We start from the raw sequence: 24,221 nt of genomic DNA, 5'->3' as shown, positions 1-24,221 counted from the left end.
TTAAAAAAATTGTAATGTCAAGGAAGTCTGTACTATCAAGAGAAATACATTTTTTAAACTTTGAGTGGTACAGTGGTTGATAAATAGAGCACTTCCCAGAAACATGACTAGATGCCTTTTGACTTATAATAGAAACACCAACAATGTTAAATGTATAATTTCCAAATATTGGCACATTTTACATGATGTCCCTGAACTTGACTTGAACATATCTGCACTGCCTAGTTCTGGATACAAGCGTAGTAATAACTTGAAGCGTCTGCTTTGTTACAAAGAACAAACACATAATATTTCATCATGAACTATAAAGAGAGGCATGTTTAAATCTAGCAGATGTTTTTATTGTAAATTTATATATACAGGAAAATCTTCTGTATATCCAGTTACTAGGTCTAATTTTGAGTTAAATGTTTATGGTAACTGCAACACAAAGAAATTGGTTTACCTAGCCTGATGTAAACAATGTCAAGCTTATTATGTTGGCAAAACTAACCAAAAACTTAAATAACGTATCTGTAACCACCTTTCTGATATAAGAAGACATGTTTACACAAATGCATTGTATAGGCATAAACTAGAAAAGGTTTTGATCATGATTTTAAATGTTTTACTAGAGCCTCTTTGAGGGAAAAATGTAGAACATTTGACTGAATTTGTTGAATACCATTGGATACTGCGTTTGAAAGCACACATACCACCAGGACTTAATAGCTATGTGTGTTTAAAACCTTTGTTGAGAGAGTTAAACAAGCAGGTCTGATTAGCCTAGTTAATTGGTATAATCTATTATATATTAGATCATGTGATCTTTTAGAGTATTTAAATATTGATTCATGTTGTTGATTTTATCTTGCCTGAAGAAGCCTGTACTTGGTGAAAGTTTTTAAACTCATGTTGCCTGTATTCAAAAAGTTATATTTCTCTGAACTGGTCCTTGTTTTGTTTTTACTTTGCTGGGGGATCTGATAACTCTTATTCACTGGATTTACTGTTACTGACTGCTTTGCGTGTGTTGTCTTCTTCTAAATTATGTAAAGTCTTTCTCAAATGAACTTTTCTACTTCAACCTCCATGAAAGGATCCTGCTCCTCCTTGGAAGTTTGCTATTTTGCTTCAAGCTCTGACCTAAAGGCCCATTGAGCCCTCAACCAGGTCAGATCTCAGGTTTTTGTCTTGGAAAACCATTTTTTCTAAGTTGCTACTACATCAACTAGATGAGTATCCAAACTCTAAGCTCTATCTTCCGAAAATCCATATCTGTTTTTTCACAAAGACAGGGTGTCCTTACGGACCAGCCCATCCTTTTTGTCTAAGGTAGCTTCTGAGTCTAATATCAACCAGGTTATTAACCTTACAGTTTTCTTTCCAAATTTTTCGAACAAGGGAGAGTACATGTGCCATCTTTTTGATGTACATAAAACTTTGGTTTTATCTCCATTGAACCAAGGATTTCCGGAACACTGACCAGTTGTTTATATCCTTCCCACCTAACACATTGGGGAAGTCAGTTTCCAAAGTTACACTGGACATGGTAAACTAGTTGTATCTCCTTTGTCTGTAGTAAAAGAGGATTGTCCTTGCCTAAGCTTCCTAAAGCTCATTCCACGAGGATGAGGTCTATAGCTGTATCTTCAGCCTTTTTGTCAAGAGCTCCTGTAGATGACATTTGTGCAGCTGCTATTTGGTCCAATGCCCATACCTTTATTGCTCATTACACATTGGATTTGGTTTCCAGGGACAGAGCTGCATTTGGCTCTGCAGTACTTCAAAATATCTTTCCATGAGGAACACCCAAGGTTCATCTAGCTGGGGACTTTGTCCCATTAGTTGAATGAATGAAAATTACATCATATAAAAAAGTTTTTACATCTGTGTTGTCCATTTTCATTCTTCCTCAACTTCCTAACCCACTTCCCTTTGCTCCTGGATAGGCCTAAGGGTTTCAATTTGGGAACTGTTGTTCCTTGTTTGAGCTCTAGGTCTTTTTCTAATTTTGTACCTTCTTGAGTTCTATTAAGGTATTATCTACTGTCTCCTATGGGCAGCAAACCTGATCCTGAGGTATGTTAGGTGAACGGGGCATTATGGGTAAAGGGAGGAGCTTGAGTGTTTGGATCTGGTAAGAAGCAGTCAAGTCGGATCCAAGACCCATCAGCTGAGGAAGAATGAAAGTGGACAACACAGATGTAACATTATGGAGAGTACATAACTTTTTTATAAGTATTCATCTCTGATAGAAGCAGTCAAGTCGGATCCAAGACCCATCAGCTGAGGAAGAATGAAAATGGACAACACAGATGTAACATTATGGTGAGTACATAACTTTTTTGTAATGTATTCATCTCTGATCTCCCATAGGGCTTGTAACAGGGATGCAATATCCGATGGGCAGTGCAAGCATGGTGTGCAACTTAAGAGCCTGAGAGCATGTTCTGATAAGTGACAACTCCAGTATAGTTCTTCAAATGAATGGCGATGCACTTATGGAAGGATAATATAGGAATGCATTATGTACTTACTCAGGAGGGGTCTGTCACAAAAACCCACAAAAGGAAAAGGCTGTATTGGGGGTTACTGTAATGAAATGCAAGAGCTTATTAGGATCATTGCAAGATTGTGGCAACAAGGACAAACCAGAAGTTAGGATGGATATTCATGCATGTAGAATCCCCCCAAAAAACAAAAGTGCTAATTTCGTTATATCATGCCTTTATAAACAGGGCACACAATGTGGATGTACAAGGAATTAGTGGGGAAGTGTGAAAAGATTAGCCTAGACAAGTCATGCCTAACATACACCCCTTAAAAAAACCTCTTAGGCACCATAAATCATGGAGTACATTTGGGGTGCATGGCTAGGCTTATAAATGCCCGGGTAGTCATTAGCCTAATATAAACATATGAACCTAGCCTAATATGTGCCTATGAGCCTCTGAAAAGATATGGAGCGTAAGAAGGAGCTTGAATTCCAGATTAAGGGAACCTTTATTAATCTGGATAATCTGGACATTCGAAAGCATTTATTAATTGGCTATGGCAGTCAGATAGATTTTGCATTGTCAAAATTTGGGTTAGTGATTTGGCCACTAGAACATAAAAAAGCTTGAGATCCTTGTAGAATGATTAGAGAAAGGGGAAGTCAACTCTGTCTGGCTAGTTACAACAGTTAGAGTAGTTTGCCTCCTTCCGCCAGAATGCCATGATATATGTTCCAGTTCAAGTGGATTTTGTAGGAAAATGGTCCAACACCAATGAATATTCTTTAAAAGAAAGTGCTTTTCAGGATGGCTGTTTAGACATTTCTTTGAAAGAAAGTACAACTGGGCAAAGGAAAACCTTGTATGTAACCAGAGGTGAAGCTAAGTTTTCTGGAGCTTGGTGCTGTCCTGCAATTTGACACATCCACATCCATTCCCCCTCAACTGTAAGGTGAAGAGCAGAAAAAAAGTTTTTTGGACTTATGGAGCAAAGTACATAACCAGAAGTCCACCTTTTATTTGAAACTGTAGTAAACTGCTTGCTGCTGCTGCTATAACGTATGCCATGCACATAGTACTCAGTTCAGACTGCAATGCAAGACTATCATAAATGCTGGTAATGCACTGAACACCGATAAGAGTCTGCTAGTCTCCTCCTGTAACATTTTGTGTCTGGGGCAGCTGGCCCCTTTGCCCCACCCATAGCCGGCCTTAGGCATAGGCCAACTAGGCGGTCACCTAGGGCACTGCTCTAGTAGGGGCGCTTTTCCAGTATTTATTTGGTGTAAGTAGACCAAGATGTGGGCACTGGATAGTGTAGTGGGGGTGTCATGGAGCCCTTTTGCCTAGGGCACCAGTTGACCTAAGGCCGCTCCTGGCCCCACCCTAGCCACACCTCTGTATGTAACTCCTTGAATTAAGATGTTTTAAACTATTATTCAGTATAGTCCTTGATTACCATTTAGCAGCAGCTCAGTTTCAGATGCTTTATAGAGAATTTTCAAATCTACCATATAGGTCATACTTTATCAATTGAATTAAAACTTTTGTCTACAGCTTCAGCCTCCTTTTATACATATTTAAGACATCAGAATGTTTAAAGTCAAACCTTCATATGTTAGGTAGTCTGTCCAGTTACTTACCTTGAAGTAAAGGTTTCTCTGGTCTCATATAACTTTTCTTCGGTTCATAGGTAGGTACTAGGCTATTGGCCCTAGGGCCTGTATAGGTCCCTGGCTTTTGCCACCCAAGAAAATTATTTTCTTGTGCCCCTGTCAAGCAGTGCCACAGAAGTGATCCCCCCGGGGTGAATTTCCTATCTCCCATCCAATCATCAAGATTTTTCTTGAAGAGTGCTAATGAGGAGCTTTGTTTGATATAGGTTGGTAGTTTGTTCCAGAGTATGGGAAGTCTCTGGGACATGAATCTATCCCTAAAGCATGTTCTGTTTATTGTGGTGACAAGGTTTAGGCCCCTAGAGCTTGTAGCTTGGAGGGATTGGGATTTCTTTAAGTGGAGCATGTCCAACAGCTCTGGGTTTGACATAGCTTTGTATGTTAGGCAGAGATCGCCTCCGAGTAGATGATATGCGACAGAGTAAAGCTGGAGTTTTATGAGACAGTCTGCGTGGGGCATCTGTTTGAGGCCTGTAATCCTCTTTGTGAGGTATTTCTGTGTCCTTTCCAGTTGTTGTAGATGTCTTGTGAGGTACATACCAAAAGGGGCGTTGTACTCTATAATGGGTCTAATGAGTGACAAGTAGAGGGGAACAATGACCTCTTTTTTTCCTGGATGAGAAACCTTTTGTGATGAGGTGTGCCACATAGAAGGATTTCCTGACTACTGTGGCAATGTGATTATCAAAGGAGAGACTACTGTCCACCTGTGTCCCAAGGTCTCTTATCACGCTTTCAGTGTTAAGTAGACTACCACATATGTGGTAGTTCATGGGTACAGAATTTTTACCGAAAGGGATGACAATGCACTTTTTGGCATTGAGCTTGAGGCCATGGCTTTGACACCAGTCATCTGTCTCAGTGAGGCCCTTTTTTAGGATGTCCACAGTGTTAGGAGTTTTGATTATGGCTCCTAGTTTGCAATCATCTGCGAACTTTGTTAGCCAAAGATGTTCTGTGTTAGCCTGTACTTCAGAGAAGTAGATACCAAACAGGAGGGGACCCAGGACTGAACCCTGTGGTACTCCACTTGTCACTGGTCTGAAGTTGAATTTAGTCTGCTTCTTTCACAGTGTGGGTTCTGTCAGTGAGCCAGTTAGCAACCCATCTTGTGACATAGGGATTTATACCTAGTTTAGTGAGTTTATCTAGAATTCCAAAGTGGGGGATGGTGTCAGAAGCCTTGGCGAGATGTAGATAGGCTGTGTGAACCACCTTACCCTCATCTACGGCTTTGGTGACCACTTCAAAGAAGTCTATCAGGTTTAGGAGACATGATCTGCCTTTTACAAACCCAAGCTGGGTAGGGTCCAGAGTTTGGAGATTACCAATGTCATTGTTTATAAGTTTCATGATGATACGTTCCATAGCCTTGCAGACCAGGCAATTTGAAATCCTGTTTTCCACAAAACTGAAAAACCAGTAGAATATGCAAGACCTTGACTGATTTCTGTTTGATATTCTGCTGGTGTAGCTGCCAGCCTCATGTCATTCGTAGTACTGTTTAAACTAGTATATATGTAAAATACACTATTTAGCATGCTAATAACTCAATAAGAAAATGTGGAACCATGTAAAACATCTTGGAAATGAGTGTAAGCATGCTATTGCTATTGTCATGTTTAGCTTAATGTTTCAAATAGCTATACTCATTAAGTAAAGCATTATGTTATTGTTTTGATCCAGAGTAAAACATCACAAGTACAAAACAGATGTTTGAGAATTTTCTAGCTAGTCATTTGGTGTGCCGACCTTTTTGTCAGAATTTCTGTTTCTCTCATTGTCACAAGCTGAAGTCTGGCAGTCTACAAAAAAAAAAACTGAGCTGTGCTTTTTGGTAATGCCATCTGAAAATGTTACATCAGCCATGTTTGACCTGATACAAAATGGTTTGCTGTTTGACTGACATTATTTTGTGTGTTTTGTACATTAAAATATTTTACCATAGAGTGTCAGCATTTTGTTTTCAGTGATCATCTTCTGTATAACTTTCTGGTAAAACCATACAAATTTTCCTCAAATAGGATTTAATGTGCTTGCTGTTTCTATGCTTTGTTTTACAATCATTCCTCATTTTTCCAAAGCTGTTGATCTTTTTAGCACTTTCCATTCTTCTCTCTCTTGCAGACCTTTATCTTTCAGTCTCCCAGACAGGACAGGTAGATACAGGTACTTGCTGACTTAAAAACACAAGCCAATTTATGTGTTGTAAAATACTTTTATTAATAGAAAGCAAAATGATGCCAGTGTTGTATTAAATATTTTGGCCAGACTCAAAAATGCATAAATGTTAGGTTGCTTCTTGTTCATTGTCATTGCACTTTTCACTTGTCGTTTTCTCGTACGTCTTCTACTAGCTGACATTTTCATCCAGCATTTTCTTATTCCATAATTTGTCTTTGACCATCAGTGTGGTAGATGCTTTTAAGTATAAAATGATATGCAAGTACATAATGTCAGCACAAAGTGTGTAGGAGTGATTATGTTTAGTCATCTTGTGCTAGTAGTCTGTTAAACATATGTAGGACATTTTAATTGTAATTACAAAAATGCAGGAAGGTGGCAGCTTTGCTTTCTGCAAGAAAGTAAGAGTTCTGTCACCAATGCCAATAATTATGTAATGTGCAAGCCAGTCATTAAAATAAAATTTAAAGGAACATTTCACTAAAATACTGTGGGTATAAGTTTACACTGCTTGAGTGGCATACAGTCTTTTTTTTATGATGAACAGAAATGTGGTTGTTTTACTAAGTTAAGAATGGAGTTAAGGTAAAAAATTCTCATTGGAATTAACGAGGATGATCCCCTGGTGCAGCACAGGCCTGCTAAAATCACTTATTAATTTCACAAGCACATCACAGTTATGAAAGGAAACCATTAAATTGTCATATATGGGCATACCCTCTGGTCTGAACTTAGATCACCACTGAGCTTTTAGTTAAGGTATTATTTTGGCATGTTTTACAAGTAAGCTAAATTGTGAGTACTTTTTACAAAGGAAAATGAGTAAAAAAATTAAACATATTAGGGAGGGTTGTAAATAATCTGTCTAGATCAGTCCAGTCATTGTGCGTCACCACTGCGTAGTCAAGACGAGGACCCTTGGACTTTACCAAAAACTGAGGATTTTAAGGACAGTGAACAGTGCCAGCTAGCATCAAGTGTCTCATTCCACCACTAATCATGAGAACCTACTGGACTTCCAATTTCACCTCAGTAAACTTCTGCATTATGAATTTGTGTGCATCTTGTTTGCCATTTCTTCACTGAGCATTACTTCATTAGCTGGTCTTCATCCTTCAGATCAACATTATACTGTAGTCTTCATTCACTGACTTCAGTTGTAAATATCAAGGGTGTACTGTATTGCAGGTGACCCTTATTTTTAAATGTGGCCACCTCCCCTTTTAGACTGCTAAGTCAGTGGACATCAGTGTCTTTGTTAATAATAATTTATCATTCCTCTGAAACTCATCAGAGTTGATAGCTTCTGTATTCTTTATCCTTCATACTGAGGCCACTTGTGTTGCTTAGTCTTGTTAGTGATATGTGAGAATCTAGTACATTCCATTCTAGAAAGACTTTAGCGTGCATACTTCTAAAATTTCCTTGGGGGCTGCTGGATTGTTGTATAAATTATTACAACTACCTCCTAGCTATCCAGTGGTAACTTGTATGGCAATATACCACAGACGATTAAGACTCTGAGCTGCTGATTAACTTCATTCTGAATCCTGGGTTTGAGTCCTCCCTTTGTGAATCTGCATAATTTTCATAAGCAGATGGTAGTCTTTGTTACCCCTGAAAAGTAATACTTGGATAACAATTTAATAATAAATTTATATATATATATATATATATATATATATATATATATATATATATATACGTAAGTCTGCCTGTTATCCCCATTTGTCAGACTTGTCTTCAAGTAGATTTTCTGTCTGATGCAGATGAACATTTGGCTAGTAAGTATTGACAATGACCCAGTGTCAGTATTGCTGTCAAATGGCTTCAGTGACAAGTCTCATTATAGCTTAAATGCTTTTCTTACACACACGCACACACACTGACCCACTCATGTAGTGGTTAGGTTGTTTCTGACCTGAATTTCCAAAATGCAGCAGTGAAGATCCTTTTCCAGCAATCTTAGTTCAACTTCTCCTGACGTAAACTTCAGCAAACAGAATTGGACACTGTTTTCCAACAAAGTCCCACACATGGAGCATCCATGCACCCAGGTGATACATGTTCTACAGTAATGTATAGGTTTCATAGGCATTCTCTCCCATGGAGCACCTCTACATATATATATATATATATATATATATATATATATATATATATATATATATAGATAGATATATGTGTGTGTGTGTGTGTGTGCATGTATACATATCTATATATATATATATATATATATATATATATATATATATACAAAACGTCTGTGTGTGTGTGTGTATATATATATATATATATATATATATATATATATATATGTGTGTGTGTGTATATATATATATATATATATATATATATATATATATATATATATATATATATATATATGTGTACATATATATGTGGATTCCATTCACTTGGTCGAATTACACTTGGTTGAAAATGATTCCAGGCAGTTGACTTCACTGAAAACTCACTTGACTGAAAGCTTACTTGGTCAAAAATGGAATATAGCCCCTGCCCCAGTATCTGTCTGCCTGGGATGACATGGTTGACAGGCCTCAGTGTTTTGCCAGAGATGGCCTCCACCTGTCACCCCTGGGGTTCCGGATCCAAGCCAAGGCTGTCGCCTCCCCCATCGTGCCTTTTTTAGGCTATGTCCCGAAGACAAATCTTCCACCATAAAAGATCTGTCAAAAAGCAAATTGAAGGTCATGCTGCTTAACGCTAGGAGCCTTAACCTGAAAATGCACTCACTGGAGGCTCTCCTCACACTGGAAGATGCCGATGTCTGTGCAGTCACACAAACTTGATTCAGGGCTGCAGAGAGCACTCCTGCCTTACCAGGCTATACCTCATTCCGCACTTTCCAACCCCAAAACAAGGTCAGAAAGACTAAGGATGGTGGAGTCTCTGTCTTCATTAAGGACAAGCACACCTCCAGACGGGTTTGCCAGCATGATGCACCTGGAGTAATTCCAGTGCAACTGACAGTTGGCAAGACACCCATCCAAGTTATAGCCAGCTATAGACCCCCATCCATGGCTCAGGACACCCACTCCTTCTACATGGACCTACTTGACTCCATCAAGGTACCCCCTAACACCCTGATCCTTGGTGACTTCAACTACCCCACCATAGACTGGGTGAACTGTTCCTGCACTAATGCATTCACCCAAAATTCCTTGACTTCATCAGTTCTAATGCACTAGACCAGCTCGTGTCATCCCCCACAAGGGGTGATAACATTCTGGACTTGGTTCTCACCAACATGGGTGACCACTGCATCACTCCCATAGTATGTTCTTCCCTGGTGAGATCAGATCATTGGTCTGTCTCGCTCGAAGTTTCTGTCCCACCCAACCCCCCCCAGCCATAACCAGGCTAAACAAACTCCTCAAAAGCTGACTACAACATCCCCAACTTCGTAAGGGGAGGGTATCAGTAGCTTCACACCACTGCCCCCCTCAGAGGATGCAGACAACTATGCTGAACAGTGCACCAATGCTGTATACAAACACCTGTATAACTGCATAGACTTCGCCATATCAAACAGAACTAAAACCTTCTCCTCAAGGAAACACAAACCTGTCTGATGGACATCCTCTATATGCAGGTTTTATAACAAAAGGAAGAAACTGTTGTCCAAGGGTAAAAAGGAACAAATTCCAAATTGGAAAAACTCCCTCCTCAGCCTCAACAAGCAAATTAGATCACTAGTGAAAACTTCCAAAGCCAATTATGAATTGAAACCAGCCTCCAAAACAAAAGGAAACCACAAAGCCTTCTTCAGCTATGTCAGGAACCTCCATGGCAAAGCACAGGTTTGTCCTGAATTACTACTTTATAGTACCACTTACACTGATCCTGTTGACTTGGCCAGCCTGCTAGCTATCCCCTCCCCTAAAGGCCCATTCGACATCCCTGATACTTGTCCCTCACCTCATATCTCCGTAGATGAAATGTTAAGAGCCCTATCCAGGGCAAAGACTACAGCTTCCATGGGACTTGATAGTATCCCAGGCTGTATTCTATACCATCTCCACCAAGAACTAGCTTTGTTATTGAGCACCCTATTCAACCAAAGCCTAACTACAGGCTTCATTCTGCCAGAGTGGAGACCTGCCATTGTCATCCCCTTGCATAAAGGTGGTGCCACTACTGACTTGGGAAACTATCACCCCATTAGGTTGATAAGTCTGATCTGTAAAGCTGTGGAGTGTATTATTATAGATCTCATAAACAAGGACATAGGTAATATCCAAGCGGTTGACCCCACTCAATTTGGTTTTCTGAGGGGCAGATCTTGTCTGTTGAATCTGATTGACTTCTTTGAGACAGTCACCGAGGCCCGGGATAAGAGAAAGTCAGTACATACAGCTTACCTTGACTTGGCCAAGACCTTTGACACAATCCCCTACTTAGGCATCATCAAAAAGCTAACTCAACTTGGCGTAAATCCCTATCTCATCAGGTGGGTGGCCAACTGGCTCTCCGATAAGACCCACAAACTCAAAATAGGCACTACCTCCTCCAACAGCAGACCTGTCAACACAGCAGACCTGTCAACTAGTGGTGTTCCCCACGGATCTGTCCTGGGACCCCCACTGTTTGGCATCTACTTCTTGGAGGTCCTGGCAAAGACAAAGGGCCTGTGGCTGACAAAGTTTGCAGATGACTGTAAGTTGGCTGCTGTCATTGACTCCCCAAATGATGTTAACATACTGCAAGAGGGTCTCTCAGCAACAAATGACTGGTGCCAATGTCATGGCCTTAAGTTAAATACAAAAAAATGTATTATCATGCTATTCGGCAAAAACATGGCCCCCTACTGATTACCACATTAACAGCAACCCCCTTAGCAGACAACCTGTGGTTAGATACCTGGGTACTCAGGTTGACAACAGTCTCGCATTCAACCATCTTGTAGTGGCAGTGGTCAGAAAAGCCTTTTACTTGGTTCTTCTCATAAGTAAAGAGATTGCATCCAGAAAAAAAAATAGGTCATTACCTCTCTGTACTCCTTCCTTATTAGACCTATAATTGAGTATAACGCCCCGTTTGGTATGTACCTCTCCAAATACCTGCGCCAACTGGAAAGGCCACAAAAATATCTCACAAAGAGAATCCATGGCAACACCTGTCCCATGCAGATAGGCTCAAATCACGATCACTCTACTTGGTATCGTACAGATTGCTCAGAGTTGACCTGTGTCTCACCTACAAGGTAATATCAGACCCTGCCCTACTAAAGATGCTCCATATCTGTAAGTCTAACTCCTCGCGCATTACCTGCTCGAAAGGCCTAAATCTAATATGTGACATCAACAAAACCTGCTGGGAGAGACACGTTTGTCTCCCAGAGGCTGCACCATCTCTGGAATAGACTTCCCATACATGTCAAACAGAGTACCTCAGTGCCTCTCTTCAAGCACAGCCTTGATGAGTGGATGAGAAACCACAAATTTGTCCCAGGGGTTCCACCTTTGTCCCTCACTGACAGGCGCGACAGGTGCTGACCTTACCTCTCAACTGTCCAGTTTTTTTTGCAAAATGTACAGATTTTTGCCTCATATTTGTGATCATGTCCTCATGAAATTTGTGGTTTTCTGGCAAATCACTGAGGATCAAAGTCATTAAGTAGTGGCATGCATTGGAGTTTCAGACTTCATATCCATCAGAAAAATGCATGCTGATGCAAATCATATTATTCTATCAACTTTCTAAGTTTGTAAGAGCAATATTTAAAATTTGTACCTATTTTTGTACCTTTGTTCCCCCATTATTTTATGTTTTGTCCAGAGTGCTTATACTAAGAGGTTGAGAGGGTATGGTGCTGACTGAAGTTTCTTTTTTTGGGGATAAACTCTTGACCAGGCTAAGGGTCCCAGGGCCATTAGCCTAATAATCTCCTATGATCCTATAATTTTCTTTCCTTTAAGTGTGTATCCTGTTAAATCTCTTAACTGTCCTAGCTAAATTTCCTTAATTATTAGAAAATTTTAGTATTGCCTCCTTTCAGTGTCTAGGCATGACCTAGCAGTATTATTCCCTTATAATTCTCTTAAGAAAAGCCTTACTTTATTATTATTAAAACATTACCAGTATTTTATTGTTATTATTAGAAAATGGGTAAAAGTTTGAAAAAGTGCTAGAAGTGCAGTTACAAGAGTCCGCCCCAGGACACCCACAATTTGTCTGCATTGTGTCAGAGGTTGAAGGATTTAGATGTTGACTGTGACATATGCAAGGCCTTTAGGCATAGATCTTTAGTGGATCACCATACGAAACCTGTACTAAAAGGACTTCTGGTCTCAGATTATCTACTTTCTCTTGGAGAGAAATCTGAAAAGAAAAAGGAGAAGAAAAAGGACAAAGAAGCAAGAAAAAGAAAGCCTGATGAATCTAGACTATTGAGTCTAAAATTGCCAGGTAGGATAAGGCCTTCTGCTTTGGCACTGACAGGAAAGTCCCCTTGTCCTGATCCTTTTTGAGATGGTCATCATTAGGAGCAAATCCTTTGTCAAATCTTACAGTAGACACTATCCTGAAAGGGAACTGTCTAGGTTCCTTTCTACAAGGCTATCTTCAGCAACATCTATTAATTCTACTAGTTCATTTTGCAGTACAACTGACTCAGATTGGGAGCCCAAGACTGGGCATATTTGAAGGCACGGGTAATGTTGGGTGTCATCCCATCCTTCTTTGTCTCTAGAACAGATCGGGCTGGCCCTTTCTCACCTCTCTTCACTCCTTCCCTGGTGCCAGTACCAGTTATTCTTCAGGAACCTGTCTACTCAGCACACACAAGTACTGTTACCTCTGCACTAACTCTGATGCATTCAGTTTACTCAATGCTGAGGCCCATAACTGAGCAGATGTTCATCGTGTTTCACTGTTGCAGTCATTACTCTTGGGTTATCCTGCTGGCAGGCTATCCTCAGTCGGCCAGAATTCCAAAGGCTAGGTCCGGCGTCGGTTGCTGTCGCCTCTTCCCTGATGTCAGTGCACCAGGGGTATAAAAGATGCAGCCGACGCCATTTTCTTCAGTCTTTCTTGCCGCGCGGTGCCTGAAGCAAAAGCAGTTCACAAGTGCTGGTCGGCCGACTTCTGAGATTTTCAAATCCGAATTTCAGAACTGAAGTCTTCATTAAAGCTAAGTACCCCATTGGGGAAACCTTTTTCTTGCTCCAGACCAATGTCAGAAAAAGTTAACAATTGTATTTCTTGTGGGAAGCAAATACCTCATAAGGATTTTCACTCTTACTGTATTCCTTGCCTATCCGTGGTGGTAGTGCTGCGGTAGCGTTGTCGCCTCCCAGTAAGACGCTGTCCGGTCCGATTCTCAGCTAGAGCGTCTTCTGCGTGGAGACATGCGTGAATGGGCGTACCTTCGTTGAAGGTTGTGCATCAGGGCTGGTAACTCGGCATGTAAAAATCAACTACCAATTATTAGCGGACCGGAGTTCCGCTGTGGCGACCCCTAACCAGGAAAAGCCGAAAGACACAGCAACAACTGTATTCCTTGCCTAGGCCCTGATCATGACGTTGCTAGTTGTCGGTTTTGTGCTAGATTTAACTAACACACTATTAAGCGTCGGTTCAGTTTTGCATTTTATTACTTTGGCTGAAGATTTAATTATATAATGCCATCGGAACAGCCGACGACCGGAGTTTACAAAAAAACGTAAAGACAAGGAAAAGGATAGGCATCCGAGGTCCAAAACAGACAACGAGGCCTCTGCTAGGCCAGTCGCTGGTTCTCAGTGAGGTGCTTTTGCAGCCCCTGGTGCCAGCTACCTCAGAGCCACAGGTCGCTTCCGACTCCCATGTGGAGCCGACTGGGCCTCTGGATACTCAAGGTATTGGACACTCGGAAATCATTCCCTTAGATGAGTCTGGAGCCGCTGAGCAGGCATTGGCTTCTGAGGGTGTCTTCAGACCTACACAACTATATATTAAGCCAACTTCAGCTTCAAAGACAAAGACTAAAGCAGCTCTAAAGACAAAGAAACAAGTACAGCATTCTCCTACACAGACTTCCATGCCTAAGAAACAGATGCTCAAAATGGCCGAAGACCTTATTACTTTGATCAGGGGTTCCCATCCCCCTCCTAATAAGAGGCCTAGGCAAGAGACAGAGTATGATTCTTCTGATCAGGTTTCTATTTCCTCTGATTCCTCTTCTGAACAGGATTTTTCCATGCTTCCCTATGAGGATTTTGATGCTGAAGAATCCATTCCTTCAGCCTCTCCTCCTGAGGATTATTCTTTTGGGGAAACCCTACATACCATGATGGAGCATTTCCACTGGGAAAGCCAAGATTATTGTGAATCTAAGAAAAGGCTCAGAGACTTTCTGCTACTTCCTCAGCACAGACTCCTTGCTATTCCACCTGTTCTAGACATTGTAGATGTATTTTCAGAGTCCAGCCTGTCCCCTGACTCTTTACCCCCTGCACCTGCTAAGCCAGACAGATACTACAGGGTCCCAGATTCTCATAAATTCCTATATAAAAACCCCGCTGCTGACCCAGAAACTATATTTCAGTGTCCCAAAGGGGGGTTAAAGCTTCCACAGCAAAAAACCCTGCCCCCTCTGATAGGGATTCTAGGGCTCTAGACAGATGGGGGAAACAAGTTTACACTTCTGCTACCTTGGCTGTAAGGGCTTTAAATTGTCAGTTTCATATGCTTAAATGTCAGTAATATGTAATGTCACTGCTAAAACAGAAATTGTTGACAAATACTGAATGCTCAGAGAACAAGGAAATGCAGGATTTATTGCATGCAGCTGAACAAGTGGGAAAGCATACTTTGCAATGTGGTTATGATTCACTGGAGGCCTCTTGCAGGGCTGCTGTCACAGGTTCTGTTATTAGAAGGCATGCTTGGTTAAAGGAACAAAATCTGCCTGATCATGTTAAAGCAAAATTATTAGATGCTCCATTACAGCATGATACTTTGTTTGGTGCTAAAGCAGAAGAGGTATTGAAAAAAAATGGAGGATAAAGCAAAATCCATGCAGACAGTGAAGGATTTCTTACAGGTACAGCCACTCAGGTTTAGCAGGAACTGGCCTTCTAAAAATTGGTCCTTTCCAGTATCAAACAGACCACAAAGAGGCAGATACAGGTATCCCAGAGGCAGATCTCAGCCCCAAGGCTCATACAGGCCTAAACAACGGGGTGCTCCTACCTCCAAAAGCGGAGAAGACAAGTCACAACCTTAGAGGAAACAGTCCCAATGACTTTCCTCTGCCAGATCCAAGCACTTTTCTTTTGGCAGCCCCCTTAGGGGGAAAGCTAGCACTTTTTTAATCAAATTGGCAAATGGTTACCCAAGACAAATGGGTCCTGAACCTAGTGTCCCAAGGCTACAGGTTCCATTTTCACACCCTTCCAAGGTCAAAAAGTATGCCAGACCTGCCACACAATCAATGGGCAGAGGCACAAAAACAAATTACAGCCCTCATGGACATGAGGGCCATTCAACAAGTACCACAACAAGAGCAGGGGCAAGGATTTTACTCCAGACTTTTCCTAGTGCCCAGAAAGGACAAAACCTGGAGACCAATACTGGACCTGTCTATACTAAACACGTTTCTGGAAGTTCCAAAATTCAAGATGTTGTCTCTTCAGCAGCTACTGTCCATGCTGTGCAAGAAGGCTTGGCTCGTAACCTTGGACCTAAAAGAGGCATATCTGCAATTCCCAATCAGACAATCTTGCAGAAGATACCTCAGATTCATAGCTGGCTCAATGCATTACCAATTCTTTGCACTGCCCTTTGGCTTATCTACTGTGCCCAGAGTCTTCACAAAATGCCTGGCACCAGTAATTGCATTTTGCAGACAGAGGAATTCCAATACATCCCTACTTGGATGACTGCCTAATTCAAGCAGAGAACAAAGACATTCTTCTAAAGCATCTGGCGTTTGTAAAAAGATTACTAATTGGCCTAGGGTACACAGTAAACAAAAATAAATCAAAACAAGTGCCCTCTCAAGAGATAATATTCCTGGGTGCAAGCTTAAATACAACTGCCCAGATGGCTTATCTCATGCCAGACAAACAAAAGCAACTGACTTCCTACTTCAATTGGCAACAAAAACCCACTTATCTGCAAGGAAAATCCTGCAGGCCTTGGGTTTCATGGCATCCTGCATTCTACTAATTCCATATGCTGGACTGCATATGGGGAAACTACAATGGTATCTAAAAAGTGTTTGGACTCAGCATTACCACAGCCTGGAGAACAGTAATTGCGCTCATTCCCTGCCTGCAACAGGAGTTTCGATGGTGGGCAGAAGCCTGTCACCACAACAAGGGTCTGCCATTCAGTTTACCCACAGCCAGACAGACGCTGACAACGGATGCATAATATTATGCCTGGGGGGGCCCATATGGCAGAAAAATGTATTCAGGGCACATGTCCTGCAAACCAGATGCATCTTCACATCAATCAAAAAGAGATGCTAGCTGTTCAAAATGCCCTGACAGCTTTCAAGGACCTGCTTCATCCAGGACAGCTACTGATAAAGACAGACAATACTACGGTCATGTGGTACATAAACAAGCAGGGAGGTACACATTCCTACCCCCTCTGCAGACAAGCAATGACCTTATGGGACACAGCATTGACTTATCAAGTTCACCTGCAAGCACAATTCCTGCCAGGAAAAACAAATACACTGGCAGACGAACTAAGCAGAACGAACTAAGCAGAAACCTCATGGACCCCCACGAATGGAAACCGGATCCACAAGTCTTCAGCATGATAACAAGAAAATGGGGATGCCCAGACATAGATCTATTTGCCTCCCCTCACAACTGCCAATTGCAGAGATTTTGTACAAGGATTTATCACAAGCAAGCATGGAAAGTGGATGCCCTATCCTTCAGCTGGAAAAATCTAACAGTATATGCCTTTCCTCCACTGCCTCTCCTTCCCCGGGTACTCCTAAAGGTCAGACAAGAGAAGCCAAAAATGATACTGATTGCACCAGACTGGCTACGCCAGCACTGGTACCCAATCCTAAAGAGCTTGTCTCAAGGTCCAGCATGGATATTGCCTCAAACTTCTCACTTGCTGACCCAACAAAACAATCTGATTCTGCACAGCCAACTCAGAACCTTAAATCTGGCAGGATGGCGGATAATGTAGCCATTCAGAGCACTTCTCTTTCAAAAGCTGTTATGGATGTTATCTTGGAGGCCAGGAGGCCCAGTACCAGAAAATCTTATGCAGAAAAATGGAAAAGATTCTGTTCTTGGAACCAGGAACAAGGCATTGACACAGCTGTACCAAATATCCCTCAGATTTTACAATACCTAACTGAGATGCTGAACAAAGGCCTTTCCTTCTCATCACTTAAGATTCATGCCTCTGCCATTTCAGCCCATTACAACACGGAACCACCTATTTTTTCTCATCCTTTAATAAGGCAGTACCTCAGAGGGGCCAAAAACATTAGGCCTCCAAGGAGAGCACCAATTCCGGCCTGGGACCTCAATTATGTTTTGGAAAAACTCACACTGCCTCCTTTCGAGCCAGCCTCAACAGCAGATATAAAATTCTTATCCTGGAGAACAGCCCTGCTCCTAGCAATAACCTCTGCAAGACGAGTCTCTGAGCTACAAGCACTCATGGCTGTGGAACCTTTTATCATTTTTCATCCAGACAAGGTTTCTCTCAGGACAAACCCAACATTTATGCCCAAGGTGGTGTCCACTGTGGCCCTCAACCAAACCATTCACTTGCCTACCTTTTATCCAAATCCACAGAACAAGGGTGAGAAAATTCTGCATTCTTTGAACATACACAGGCAGTTACGCTTCTTCTTGGACAGAACTAAAGCTTTTAGAAAGACTGATCAACTTTTAGTGTCATATGCTGCAGGATCACAAGGAAAGGTTATCTCAAAACCAACTATTTCTAAATGGATAGGCCATTGCATCCATTTCTGCTATTTTCAGCATGGCAAATCAGTGCCTAAGGGCATTAGGCCTCATTCTACCAGAGCAGCAGCCACTTCAGCAGCCTTCCTCAGAGGAGTACCAACCAAGGATATCTTAGAGGCTGCAACTTGGAGTTCAGTGCACACTTTCACAAAGCACTACCACTTACCTCTTTACTCTAAATCCAGAGCAGGCTTTGCCACTGCAGTTCTGCAGGGCCTCATAGCCTCTCCTAATCCTGTTTAGCCCAGCCACCCATCCTCAGCTTTGAGATTCAACCCAAGAGTAATGACTGCAACAGTGAAACACAATGAACATAGTACAGTTGTGTACTTACCATAAATGTAGATGTTCGAGTGTATTCACTGTTGCAGTCCAGGTTACCCACCCACCATCCCCCTTTTCTTTGCTGGGACTTATCTGTACTTCTCTATCCTATACAACCTATGTGGTGCATTTGCTTGTAGATGAAGGAAGTGTTATTTTTGTGCATGCTTATTTATTAGCATATTTTTTCAGCCTACCAACTTGGGGGCACCTGACATCTGGGGCAAGAAAAACTGAAGAAAATGGCGTCGGCTGCAACTTTTATACCCCTGGTGCACTGACGTCAGGGAAAAGGTGACAGCAAACGATGCCGGACCTAGACTTTGGAATTCTGGCCAACTGAGGGTAGCCTGCCAGCAGGATAACCCAAGAGTAATGACTGCAACAGTGAATACACTCGAACATCTACATTTATGGTAGGTACACAACTGTACTATCTGTGGATCGACCGCTCAATCCTTGTTAGTTTCAGTGCTATTCTCTGTTTACTCAGTTTACTAAACATTCTTTGAGATGCTGATGTGATGCTTCTGATCCAGCATCTGGATCATTCATGCACAAATATGCTTGGTTTTGGGCCCAACGTATGCCCTCCTAGATAAAGCGGTTTTGTTTGACAATTCATCTGCTGATATACTCAAACGATTTGATGAAATGGAGAAACTTATCAGAAATTTCCCTTCCAGTCCTGAACCATATTACAAGGAACCTTTTAAGTAAACACAAAAAGTCATTGAAAACACATTTTCAAAAAGCAGTAATAGGGCAGTTTAAAAAAAAAAAGAAGAGGCATCTAAGACCCAATCTGACAAAGAAAAATGTGACTGACTGTGGCACCCTTCTCCCTCTTCTCCTTGCCTTGGCAGCCCTCGAAAGCTTTGAAGGAATATTTCTGTGTAAAGCCAGGTTATATCAGATTCTTGAATACTAGGAATCTGTCAGAATAGGTACAGATGACAATGGGATTCTTTCCATCCAAACTTGGGAATTTCCTTCCCTCCTCAAAAATCAAACCTAGCTATCTGATGTTGCCCCTTATCATTCTTCCTCACAAATGGGTTCAGATCCATCCCTTGGATCTGACTCGGATGTATAAAAAAGACTTTGGTTCCAATTCTCAAGCTCCTCCCTGTACCCATAATGTTCTATCCTCTCCCTAACTCCTCAGATCTCGTTTGCCACCACTGTGGTAAGATGGAAGTTTTCATTCTTGAGCTAGTAAGGAAAATGATATGACAATTTTTTTCTCATATTCTTCCTAAAACCTTTTTCTGTTACTATAAGAGATTGTAGCCATTCTTTTCATCTCTCTGTAGATGTCACTGGTGTCAGGGTTTTCACTTACATGTTAGAAGATTAGAACAAGATTTCATTATATTGGTACCATTGATGGTACTTCTTTTATTTTTTTCAGAACACTTATTAGGTATTTCTTTTCCTTTTTCTGTTCTAGGTTCTCTATTTGCAAAAAAAAAAAAAAAAAAACAGTGCTCTTAGTACATAGTGTTAAGAACTTTGTCTCAAGTTGCTTTCTGTACATTGTTAACCTTTTTTTTTCCCTTGGGTTACACTTTGTCCTTGTTAATATGTCCATTAAACCTACCAGCTTTAAGAAGTGCACTTCTTGTGGGTGTAATATCCCGAATTCAAATGCCCACAAGAAGTGCATCTCTTGCCTGGGAGTTGACCATCTTAATTCTTCTTGTACCATTTGTGAGACGGTTAATTCAAAGGCTGTGTCAGACAGGCACAGTAAGTTAATTTAAAAAGGTTTTCTTCCTGCTGCTTCTTGGGCTCAAACCCCCTCCAAAGCACTCCAGCCAGTTTCCTCAGACTCTAGGGAAAACAGTCTCTTCAGAAGTCCCCAAGGGCTTCTTCAGAGCCACTAGAGAGAAGATTAGGAAGATTTTGGATTTGACCACGTCGGATCCAAAGTGTTTTGGCCCACCTTCTGATCCGCAGTCCTCCTTGGATCCGACAGGCTTAGCTCCTGGTATGGTCTCCCCTTTACCTTCTTGGATCCTAAGCCTTTGGATCCTACAAGCAGAAGTCGTACTCCAGAGTACACTGTGAAACCTGTCTGTTCAACCCTACCCACTGAACTTTTTCAGACACCAAGGAAATACTCCAGATCATCATCCACAGTGTCTTCCAGGTCTTCGAGGAGTTTGACAGAGGCGGAGGTGGACAGGATGATGTGGAAATTTCTCAAGGCTCAGATCAAGGTTGTGGTCCTGCCAGCTCCATCCCCTCATGGATCTGTGAGTTCACCTGCTAAGCCCGTTCTTTCTTCTTCTCCAATCCAGTGGTTTCGGAGTTCCAGGATACGAGATCCCTGAGAGGTCCTGTATCAGATCCAAGAAAGTACCCTCTTGAACTCCAACGGTGTCCCTGACCAGTTCTGCCCTGATACCCCTGGATCCGACACTGGGTCTGAGGGGTTGGTTTCAGCCCCAACTTTGTATGGTCTGTCCCTTCCCTTCCGAGCCTTGGCTTTGGACAGCTTGGATGTGATTCTCCCCATGAGGCTTGGATCCGGGTACGGCCCCAAACTTCCCTCCTCTGAGGCTTTGGCTCTGAGGAGGGGGGAGTAGGTTTTGCCTGGTCCATCAGCTTTCAAGGCGGTAGAAAGAGCATTCTCTTTGCATGGAGAACCATTCAGCCTAGGCATTGCCCCTCATTGGGTGTGAGCTCTCAGCCCATCAGACCTGTTCCACGGGGACGGCCAGCTCCAGGAAGTCTCCAAACAAATTCCCTAGAGGAATTTCCGCCATTTTCATGACTCTCCCAAACATCCCAGGGGAAGATATCCCTTGGAATTGGACGTGTAAGAGGAGACACGTAGACTCACCCATGGAGTCTGTCTTGGAAGACATTGGTTTTGATGAGGGAGAAGGATCCCCCAGATCGCCACCTGGTGACATCTCCTTTGGAGATATCCTTGAAGTAGTCAAACAGAAGGGTGGCTAGTCTTCCCATCTCCTTGTCTAGAAGAGTCAGTGTTTCTGGAGGCTTTCAGTGTTGGAACATCTATGTCTTGGGTGACCCACTCCTAGAGTATGAATCTATTGACTTGGTTTCCCTCTGGGCTTGGAAGGAACTGGACACTGTCAAACCTATTCCCATTTGCCTGGACAGATTTTCCTACTGATAGACCCCACTACATCAAGGGATTCCCAGTTGATGCTATAATGGTGGTGGCATCCACCAAGAAGGAGCTAGCTGAGCAAAGGTCCTCTGTCCATCCACCGAACATGGAGTCCAGAGTGATGGACAGATTTGGAAAGCGAGTGTACACCTCAGCTACATTTGTGCTGAGGTCATTAAACTACCTGGCACACTTTACTCGGTTACAGAGAGATTTGATGAAGGAACTGGCAAATACTCTCTTGGAATCCATGTCTACAGGAGGATTTCAGAAAAACTTCTTCATAACTGGCCACTCTACTGTCCATTTCTAATGCATCAATAAGGCTGATCTCCTACTCACCGGAGGGTGCCTCATGAGCTACCAGTTCAGGCATACCCATTAGGAGACATGCTTGGATGAGGTCATGCGAGTTTGCGGAACCCTTCAAGATATACCTGTCTTTTGTCAATGCCCACTCTGATGGCTCTTCCTTATTTGGGCTATCAGTTAGATATTCTCATCCACCACAAACAAGAAAGAAAGACACTGTCTGCCATAGGAATCAAGTTTTCTACCCCTCAATGTACTTTCTGTAGAAACCAAAGAGGTGGTAAGAAGATGTGGTTCCAAAAATCTCAGAGGCTTTTCCAGGATTCACTTGGGGAATATTCCTCCAAAGGCAGAGGAGGAAGTCATCCTCAAGGCAGAGGGGGCCCACAGAATCAGGGCTTCAGAGATTCCTTCTCTGATGGGCCCTATCAGTGCTCCTAAAGTGTTACCCAACTGTCCACCTTTGGAGGCAATCAGGGGTTGCTACTCTTTGCACCTAGACACCTGGACAGAAATCACAAAAAATTCATGAGTGCTAAGAATCCTATCCAGAGGTTACTACTTACCATTTTCCCTTCCTCCTCTTGTCCAGAAGAAGAAACCTCCCAATGTTCCACCCAGTCAGAAGGAAAATGCAGCTCTATAAATACAAAAGCTTCTCCAAATAAGAGTCATCCAAGAGATAGGATTCTGAACTTACTACCGCTACTTTTGGTGCCAAACAAAACAGGGGCCCTAAGACCCATTTTGGATCTATGCATCCTAAACCAGTATGTAAAGAAGATGAAGTTTTGAATGGTTATGGTTCAGTCTATTCTGCCTCTTCTGCACAAGGATGATTGGATGTGCTCCCGTAGAGCCCCAGGATGCATACTATCACATAAAAATGGACAGGTGATCCAGGAGATATCCATACTTTCGTCTAGGAGTCCATCATTACCAATTCAGAGTACTGCCATTTGGACTCACCACAGCCCCCAGGGTGTTTACCAAATGCATGGCAGTAGTTGCAGCTCACTTGAGGCTCAAGGTATTCATGTGTTTCCATATGTCAACAATTAGCTCCTCACTGCCCCATCCAAACATCATCTTCTACAAGCCAGGGACTACTTGCTCCAGGTTTCCAATACCTTGAGCATCTCGATAAAGCATATCAAGTTGAACCAAGTCCCAGTACAGATCCTGGTATTTATAGGAACCCTCTTGAACAGTACAACTCAGGTGGTGGTCTTACCTCTGCATCGCATCACATCCCTGAGACTTTAAGTTCGGGCCATACTATCCCACCCGTCTTCTCCAGCACAATTAGTTCTACAAGCTCTTGGGTTAATGGCAGCTGCCATATTTCCAGTCCCTGTAGCAAGGTTCTATAAGTGAATCCTTCAGTGGACATTAGCAGTACAGTGGTCTGTACTTTACCAGCCCCTATTGTTTCCCATAAGACTCACCTCAATCTGCAAACATCATATTCTCTGGTGGATTCAATCTGGTGACTTATTTCTGGGTAGACCATTTACCCTTCCTCCCCCAGTTGCCACTGTGACCACGGACGCTTCCCAACAGGGGGTAGCATTTCTTGGGTAAGATGGTCCAAGGCACGTGGTCCCATCTGGAGACCAGTTTGCATATAAACGTCCTAGAGGTGAGAGCAGTCCTGCTACCATTACAAGCATTTCAGGATGTTGTCTCTCTAGTCAGACAACATGTTAGTAGTCTGGTACATCAGCAAGCAAGGAGGAACCCGATCTTACCCCCTGTGCAGAGGCGCCATAAGAGTTTGGGAATGGGCGATTGTTTCAGACAGTGTTCTCATTGCAACATACATCCCGGGAAAACCAATGAACTAGCAGACAGGCTCAGCAGGTCCATTTTGATGCCTCACAAGTGGTTTCTCAATCAGTAGCACATTTGATCATCCACTGGGGCTAGCCTTGCTATGATGTATTTGCCTCACCCCTCAGCAATAAGTGCGAAAAGTATTTTGCTCTGACCCCCCTTCTGGAGTAGTCACTGAGGGATGCTCTGATTCACGATTGGCCTCCAGGTCTCCTGTATGCTTACCATCCTCTTCCTCTGATTCCAAAGTTCTTACAGAAAGCAAGCAGGCCTAAAAGCTCAGTCATACTCCTTTCCCCCT

The 24,221-nt window shown here is 42.3% G+C and overlaps 1 protein-coding gene across 2 annotated transcripts in view; it reads left to right on the top strand.

The window, feature by feature from the left end:
• The window catches only part of AP3S1 (adaptor related protein complex 3 subunit sigma 1), a 1,319,573-nt gene that overhangs the window by 932,229 nt on the left and 363,123 nt on the right, over positions 1 to 24,221 (top strand). The window contains exon 6 of one of the 2 annotated variants that reach the window (XM_044059066.1): positions 6,281 to 6,322. The exons of the other annotated variant lie outside the window; for it this stretch is intronic. Coding sequence (XP_043915001.1) covers positions 6,281 to 6,316 — 36 coding nt within the window. The 3' untranslated portion in view covers positions 6,317 to 6,322. The remainder of the gene's footprint in view (positions 1 to 6,280; positions 6,323 to 24,221) is intronic. 2 annotated transcript variants of the gene reach the window in all.

This window comes from Protopterus annectens, chromosome 17.part0 (genome assembly GCF_019279795.1).
Source record: "Protopterus annectens isolate FY-2018-M chromosome 17.part0, PAN1.0, whole genome shotgun sequence".
Classification (NCBI taxonomy): domain Eukaryota; kingdom Metazoa; phylum Chordata; order Ceratodontiformes; family Protopteridae; genus Protopterus; species Protopterus annectens.
Note: the sequence above shows the minus strand (reverse complement) of the source record. Positions and strands in the feature narration are given on the sequence as shown.